This window comes from Hippoglossus stenolepis, chromosome 21, assembly GCF_022539355.2.
Source record: "Hippoglossus stenolepis isolate QCI-W04-F060 chromosome 21, HSTE1.2, whole genome shotgun sequence".
In the NCBI taxonomy this organism is placed as follows: domain Eukaryota; kingdom Metazoa; phylum Chordata; class Actinopteri; order Pleuronectiformes; family Pleuronectidae; genus Hippoglossus; species Hippoglossus stenolepis.
This window is the reverse complement of record NC_061503.1, coordinates 8,821,451-8,829,851: the sequence shown is the minus strand read 5'-3', so window position 1 is coordinate 8,829,851 and position 8,401 is coordinate 8,821,451. Positions and strand designations below refer to the sequence as shown.

The 8,401-nt window shown below is 41.1% G+C and overlaps 1 protein-coding gene across 1 annotated transcript; it reads right to left on the bottom strand.

The window, feature by feature from the left end:
• Positions 1–4,022: 4,022 nt before the first annotated feature.
• On the bottom strand, positions 4,023–6,948 carry abi3b (ABI family, member 3b). The gene is made up of 5 exons (XM_035145448.2): positions 6,649–6,948; positions 6,356–6,523; positions 5,219–5,398; positions 5,072–5,133; positions 4,023–4,575 (listed from the first exon to the last, which is right to left on the bottom strand). Exons 1-5 carry the CDS (start codon positions 6,793–6,795, stop codon positions 4,398–4,400), a joined length of 735 nt encoding a protein of 244 aa, XP_035001339.2. The 5' UTR covers positions 6,796–6,948; the 3' UTR covers positions 4,023–4,397.
• Positions 6,949–8,401: the final 1,453 nt, after the last annotated feature.

The window sequence follows — 8,401 nt, the reverse complement described above, 5'->3', positions numbered from 1 at the left end:
TCTCCCATGTGTCAACAATACAGGTCAGTTAAATCTTTGTGCTGGGAGCCAACGACGGTGACTAACGCACCAGTGAGTATGGAGGTGGGTGATCCAAGCTGCTGTAGGGAGGAGGAAGTCTGTCATAATGTCTGTCCTCTTCATCTTCTGAAGAAACTATATAGTTTACGGCAGCAGGGTTGTTGTCCTGTGTCGTCGGTGAGGATACATCATACGCTGCCCTTTTCTTTTTTGCTTGAACATAGAAGCAGAGGAGTACCACAGCTATGGACACCACCAAGACTGGGAATCTAGAGACACGTTTCAATCATTTTCAAGACTCTTCATGTCAGTAACTCCCCTCCTGCATGGAGAGACTCATTCCTCATTTTCTTTCATTACTTACATATATTGAAAGATATTCAGTACCTCAGCCATGTCTGGGATTATGTCAATATGCTGACATTACTGTGGACAAAAAAGGGATCGGATTAGTTGGCTGATAATATTGGCCGATATGAGCTTTTACTGAGACATGTGTATTTTCTTACCTTAAGTTGTATTTATTTAGTTGTATTTATGTTTTCTTTTTATTTATGTTACTAAAAATAACAAAAAAGTACTTAAAATAAAAAATGTATATATATATCATGGACTTTTAAACGATATGTTTATATTAAATTAGTTTTGTAGTTATAAACAAGCCATTATAATTACTTAACACACGAGTGGATCAGTCACTGAATAAGATATGTCAGCATTTTCATGAAGCTAACAGACACATATTTGAGAGTTTAAAAAACCAATCACAGTGACAGGGTTGTGACCTGTAGTGACCCTATTGGGTTTCAGGAACAAGGACATTTTAAAAACCACTGAAAACGGCTCAGCACTGTTCAACAGGACAGGTTAGATCAGTTTGTTAGCGGCAGGTAAAGTAACACAATGTTTGACTTTATACTGTTTAACAACGGACAGTGGACCTTCATCCTATAAATCTGCTGCTCACTGCAACTTTTAATAATAAATCTGCGAAACAACGTAATTTACACACAAATCAAACTGATGACGCAGAATTAAATGGTAATTGGACCCTTACCTTATTCAAAGAACCAAAAACATAGAAAATCTGTTCCCACCTGTGGGTTGCTAGCAGAGGATAATGTGTCACTTATGGGGAAGTGAACCGCATGAGGAGGTTTTACAGCATTATTTTATTGTTTAAAGACACAGGACTCACTGGTGCACTCTGCATTTCACATTTCTTATGTTGAATGACTTCATTCACTATTTACTGAGGTCAGAGTTCGGCTGTTAGACCACGAGATAGATGTTAGATAGCAAACAAATTATATATTCCACCTTAGTAGTGATGACTGAATTCTTACCATTCTGTTTTTAACTTTATTCATTCAAATATAAATGACTTAATTTTGTACATTATACACTTTTGTAACCTCAGTATCATTAAAACACATTGATTAGTGCAATTAAAAAGTTATTATTTCCTCCTACCTCATGTATACATACATGTATAGACTGTACAAATGGTACAAACGTTTAATTTATTAAAGACATTGTAGACGTCAGAATTATTCTATAAACATGCGTCTCAAGATATAACCACATATACGCACTGAAGGTTACTTCAACCTGTATGGGCTCAAATAAGGTTGAAAAAGATTTAGACTTCAGAAATGTTCAGAAAGACTTTCAAAATCTGTGGTAGCATATCACCAGCAGAGAATGTGTGGAAGAGATTTACAGTTGTAGAAAAAAGTTGTGAATGTATGCTCTAAAGAAAATTTGGGCAAAAGTTACAGGAAATAAAAACCCTCTGCCTTTTGAACATCTGGGTACAGATTTAAAGCAGAAAGTAGATTTACAATATGTAAAGCTGGAATTCCCCCCCCCCCCTCCCCTTTTTGTTTTTAATAGCAAAGCAATGAAATGAAATGGTACCTGTGTCCCTTTTTACTTTCAGTTTCTGCTTTGAGTCTCTGAGGAACCTTTGGTTTTCTGCACACAGTCTTGATGCACGTTTACAAATGCTGACATTCACCTTTTTAAGTTATTCATGAGCTTCATTTCACAAGCTCAGACTTCTATTGATCCTTATTGAATTCCATAGAGTAACAAAAAAAAGTAAGTCGTGTTCAGGCTGTAGAGGGGGTTTGAAGTGCAGGAGGTGAGGGGGAGCAGGGCCGCTCTGAGGACGCTGGAGGGTTTGTGTATGGCGGGGGTGGGTTGCGGTAGGACAGGGGTTTGGAGCTGAAAAAGAGAAGTGAAGACGTTTGATTAGAGAGCGTGAGAACTTGAAAACTAACTTTCTGAGTGTCAAAACAGTATTGTACCATATTCAGCTACGGACAGTTCATACTCACGTTTTGCATTAGTACATCCGATCTGCTGCACTGAAAATAAATTACTAAAATAACAATTAGGTTAGACCTCCTGCCATCCTACTTTAAAAATGTTATCCTAGTGATGTTCTCACTGGTGCATAATCACCAAAATTGTACAAATTGTGGTTTTATTTACCCTAGAATGGGCCGTTTATATTTAAATACTTTATATCCTTTTGAGTTTTTATGAAAACTGAAGGCTACAATTGGGTTCTCCTTCATGCTTGGAAGAGGAGGGTAAGGTAAGGGGTATTCAGCTGCAAAGTGTAACTCCACCACTAGATGTCACTAAATCCTACACACTGAACCTTTAAAGAAATGATGAGAACAGGACCCAAACAGTGCTGCACCCTGTACGGACGCGGACTGACATTTACTCAGCTGTACATGGGAAGGTCTCTGTGGGGAGGTTGAAAATACGGTGCATATTAGTTCTTCATCTTCCTCCTCCTCATCTATAGGGATGATGTACACAGACGGAGGCCTCGGGCCTCGGGGGCCAACCCTCATTTTCTTTGCGTTTCTTTGCAAAGCACAACATGGGAATCCTGAAATAAAAGAACATCTGAAATACCATAATAACATGCCTTCAGTGAGGCAAACAAAAAGTCAAATTAATCTTCATTTTACTTAATCTTATACTTACTCAATAGGATATTAAAGGACTGTGGCAGTTTTATTTTCTGAATGTTTTTTAGAAAAAAAAGAACAGAACTGATTTTAAATCGGAAGATTACATTATTTTAATATTCGTCAGTGTTGCTCTCTCGATCCTCACGTCACACGACATTAACAGAATGACATAATTACTGTTTGTGTTAAAGCGGCACAAAACTATAATTTTCATGTGACAAGCAGCGGATTTTATTCTCACGATGACCACTTTGTCTGCATAACACAACAGTTCGAAGATAAAGCTGTGCGGCATTTGTAGCTTTTATTAGCTGTTAACATATACGATTATAGACTTAAACTATTTAAAGATAAAGACGACGGTAAAAGAAAACCGTAGTTCGACGTTTCCTCTCCATTGTCGAGGAATATAAAATAACGGGCCTTGTGTGATCAGGCTTGTCGATACTGGACACAATAAAATACAGTACAGAAAATGATTTAATAAGCTGTCCCTGACTAATGTGAAATTTTCCATGCTGAAAATGAAGCTTACCTTCAAGTGGCAGCCATGTAGTGCAGCTTAAGCAGAGCGTTGACTTGCAACAGACGTTTTATAGCCTCATTGACCTGTTTAAAGTAGCATCTGACGTAAACAACTTATCGTCACTGATAGTGCTCTCCCCACACAGTAGAGTGACAGTGTAAAAGGCCACCAGCTTCTGATGTCACTCGTACTGATTAAGAAATATTGTAATAACACAAAGACGTAATAAGGAAGGGAAATCACATTACAGGACACAAAAAACTGAGGATAACACGAAAATGTGATAATCCTTGTTTGAGCTTGTTTCACAGGAATGCAGTGCAGGGGCTGTTGAAACACGCTCCGCAGAGCAGCGTTCAACACAGCGTTCAACGCAGCACACTGTGTCACTGCGAAGGAGGATTTTCTGTCCCAGAAAAAAATTATAATCTGAGGCTCATTTTGTGCTGTTCAACACAGATGAAACAGCTCAAGGTCAATTCGACAGTTTCCAGCTTTTATTTGCAAATGATTTCGATGTCAAAACAGGCCTGAAAATATCCTTTACACTTTCATCTAATGGCAAAGACCCAGCATGTCTGCTCAGACTTGTTACCTGCATTACTTTCGCAAAATTTAAACCATCCGACAACATGACCCATATTGTTTGTTAATGTAGGAGAGGGGGAGGTGGTGGTGGTGGAGGAGGAGGAGGTGGGGAGATGCAGCTCCTGACCCTGGAGGAGGAGGAGGAGGAGGAGGAGGCGGAGGGGGAAGAGGTCCAGCTCCCGATGATGGCGGAGGCGGTGGGTAGGCTCCGTTCGACAGGCCAATAGTCGGCTGAGGGGGCGGCGGGGGCAGACATGTCGGCGAGGTCATGGGGCGGAGGGGAGGCCGTAGTCCATGGAGGAAGAGAAGGGCGGAGGGGCAGGCAGGCCGGGGTTCAGGCCACCGGCGGGGGGAGGAGGGGGGGGCAGACTGTCGTTGGAGGGGTTGGCGACAGTCTGCATGGTGGGGACTGACGGAGGAGGCACAGCGATGCCGAGACTGGTTCTGTAAACAAGACAAAAAAAATACAGACCCTCAGCTACTGTGAGCAATAATACCATCCTGTAGATTCTTAAAGGAATAGTTCAACATTTCACCTGATTTGACTGTTTACAGGCCAGTGAATGAACACACATCTGGTCCATGTGGACTAGTAGGGGCCTTCTAAACCTACTAGTATAGGCACAGGTTGGAAGCAACAAAGTACAAATACTTTTCAGGTATCTGTTCTTTACTTACTGCTGTGAGCTGTGTCTGACTCAGACAATCTCCTGCTGCCTTCTGCATATGTGAAAGCCAAAAAATGTACAGACCCAATTTCCTAGACATGTAATTCATATCTGAAAACAGCTTGAGAATAAAATGAATTGTCGAACTATTTCTGCAGAACCAATTTGTTATAATATGGGGATAAAATCTAACATTACTTTCTCTTAGTATCTGTAATGAGTTTAATTAGAATTATTGTGTTGCTATTAAACCGTGGACAGTGTCTACGTACACAGAGATGTCTGCAGTGCTCAGTATGCTGTCTGCTCTCTTTCTGGGCTGCTCCTCAATGATCTGGGAGGAGAAGATGATGAAGGTGAAAAAAGGACGGTGTAAATGCTGCGTTCAATTCTCTCTCTCAATGCAATCTCCAATTTACCTTAAAACAGTGTCCAATAGTGTCCAAGGCAGAGTATGATATCGGCCCCCTTGAGTAGCTCCTCTCTGGCTCCTTGCCTGAAGGCGGCAGAGCCATCAGCCTGGAGCGAGTCCTGTCTTTGGCCGTAGTATAAGTACCAATCTCTCTCCTCGACACCTTCTCAAAGTGGATAGCTGCAGCCTGGAGCGGAGCATGGGGACAACCAGCCTCAGTCTACAACATGGGCGAACTCATTTTCTTTCAAAAAGCATATAAAGTTACTGCATGGACAAAAAAAAGTTGCTGACGTGACGCAAAGCAACAGAACTGAGCACATATTAAAAGGGATGCATAAAAAGATATACAGTGAAAACACATTTTTCTCAATTTATTTACAAGCAATCAGTTAAAGACCTTAAATAAAAAATGGCAATGCCATGAAATTACTTTTAAACTCTTTCTTGCAAAATCAAAAGATGTTAAGTGTGTAAAGTTTTGAATAATCATTTATTTTAAGACACTCACATGTTGCATTCTTTTCTTGGTTCCCTGTTCTTGTGATAAATGTAGAAATAGTGACGGCAGTAACATCTTCTCTGTGTGAATTCATAATCTTGTAGTTTGAGTATTTAACATCATCACGTTTGCATGGGTACTCAAATAAATACATGTCTAGTTAACAGATGTGCTACTGTATGTAGTTTTCATGTTTACAAACTAGAGTGACAATCAGTTAAGTGCACACCTCTGACAAGGCCAAACAGTTCCTCTATTCAAACCATATGTGAATTCTCTAGATCCGCATTTTTATTTAGATCGGCACCAATCGCACACACTAATAAATGTTGTTTGAAAAAGCGTTAAAGGAAGTGAAAAGCCACATTTTTTCCCATCAAGATCAATGAATTATTCACAGAAAGATTTACAAAAATGTTCTATCTCGCAAGAAAGTGAACATTTCCTGGATCCTTCCCCAGATCCACACCAAAATTAAATGAGTTCTTCCCTGACCTTAACCCCTCCAGTAGTTTTTGCATAATCCTGCTAACAAACTGAAAAAGAAAGCATAACCTCCTTGGTCTTTAATCACTGGAGCACCTGGCCCCTCAAAATGCCTGTGAACGGCCCTGGTGTTTGTAGGTGAAAGGAGTTGCTCACCAGTGACAGCAGGTTGACTGAGTTCTCCATAGCTTTGACCTGCATGGCCTGAGAGTCCAGCAGCTTCAGCATGGTGGTGGCCAGACTGTTGATCTGGTAACTGACACTGGCCAGAGACTGGGCGGCCAAAGCCTTGGACTCATCCATAGCCTTGGTCTGATCCTCTGCCTGCAGAATACAAAACCACACAGGACAGGTTGAAAAATCCTTCACAAGCTTTTTTTTTAAACTAAAAACTAAAACTAAAGTTGTGCTGATGCCGCAGCAGAGATGTTGTAATGATCTCCACTCACCTGGAGGTAACTTTTCTCGCAGTAATCCGCCACTTGCAGGAGGTTGCTGTGGTTGTCAACAAGGTGTTTCCTCGCATCTGGCGCAGTTTGCAATATCTGACTAATGACTTCAGAAAACTTCTTCTGCTCGGTCATTTCTCCCGTCATGTCCGCTGCTGGTGTGTAAAGGCCTTTTCAGCGCCGCTCTCACAGGTCGACTTCCCCGTTTACCTGAGGTGAGGGTGTAGTGGAGAGTCGCTGGATCAGGTGGGAGGTGGTGAACGCGGAATTTCCGCAGGGTAAAGATTTTTCAGCAGCTGGAGGGAGGGCAGGGCTGCGCCAGGTGAACGTGCACTGAGACTGCAGCAACATCTGTCTGATGTTGAAGATGATGCTTTATAAATGTTGATGATATGTCTAACATAATGTTATAGGCTATTCTTTTACACAGACAATAATATGAATTATACAATATGTTGTATGATACCACGGGAGTGTGTGACAGGCACAATTTATAAAAATCCACTAGAGGGCAGTGCTGTGCAGGGAAACGCTCGGTCTCACTGCACTGTGTTTGTTGTTGTTGTTGATGGTGATTTATTAAATAATGTTACAGGCTATTGTTTGACACAGATAGTGATTATATAAATATTATGAATAATAAATTCTATAATGGTATACCAGGAGAGTGTATTGCAGCCGCATGTACTATTTATAAATCCACCAGAGGGCAGTATGGTGTAGAGAAGAGCTCGTCTCTCAATGCTCTCTGAGGTTGCTGCTGCTGCTGATTATGTTGTGGATAATGATGATGATGATGATGATTGTTATAACCCAGAGTCACAATTTTAAATCTATTTGTATGTCATTTGTTGTTGCTGTTCTTCCTCCCTGACTGAAGATGGTGCTGTTTACCTGGCCTCTGCGCTCTTCCAGCGCTTGGCTTGGGTCAGGTGGGGGTTGTGGATTGAAACGGAGACTGATGGCGGTGATGATCAATAAACACTGACTGGTAAAGTTCAGCATCAGTTAAACTCAGCAGCAGCGGATCATAGGAGATGTTTTATTTGTGATTACAAAATGCGTTGTGTTGTCCAGGATATCATGTAAAAACAATTCTTTGCATCCTCCACTGTGTGTGTGTGAAAGCAGTCCACAATATTTACATGGGCCTGATACCAGTTTTCTAATTGTCCAATTGTTACGAACATAGACTGTATATTAAGATGTACGACGCATCTCCACTTCCTCTCACTATCCAGATATGAAGCCAAAATATCCAAGATACGAGCACCGCCATCTTGTGCATGTGGAGCCAGAGTCCGAGCAGTAGCGATCGGTTGCCACAGTCACAAGGTCCCACGATACGTCACCTGTCGTGAGTCAGTCTCATCACATTTTTATAGCATCAAATAACTAATTAAAATCAAACTTACCGGAAAAAATATACTACTTGAACATACATTAGTATGTCAAGTACTTTGACCTTTTAGTTTGGATCATATCACATCCACTAACATGGATGAGGTGGGATGAATGTACCATACTTCAGCCAGCCACCAGGTGGCGATCGAGACTCTGTGGCTTCACTTTGGGGGAGTTGTCTTGTCGTCCATCTTTATATACAATTGTGACCGAATACCTGAAAAAAACATTCCCATCAGCCTTTGCTGCACTTTGTGCGCAGTAATAAGTTATCATGATCAGGTGACCTCACTGTAGCCACTTTGTGATGACACTTTTGGGAAAGTTTGAAAACGAAAATAATTTCTCT

Bases quoted from the DNA above. Each gene is read 5' to 3' on its own strand.
- abi3b (XM_035145448.2), bottom strand. From the start codon at position 6,795: ATGACGGGAGAAATGACCGAGCAGAAGAAGTTTTCTGAAGTCATTAGT. The intron at 5,134-5,218 runs GTAAATTGGAGA...TTCTCCTCCCAG, and splicing joins CTATTGGACACTGTTTTAAG to ATCATTGAGGAGCAGCCCAG. The intron at 4,576-5,071 runs GTACGTAGACAC...TCTTGTTTACAG, and splicing joins AGCACTGCAGACATCTCTGT to AACCAGTCTCGGCATCGCTG.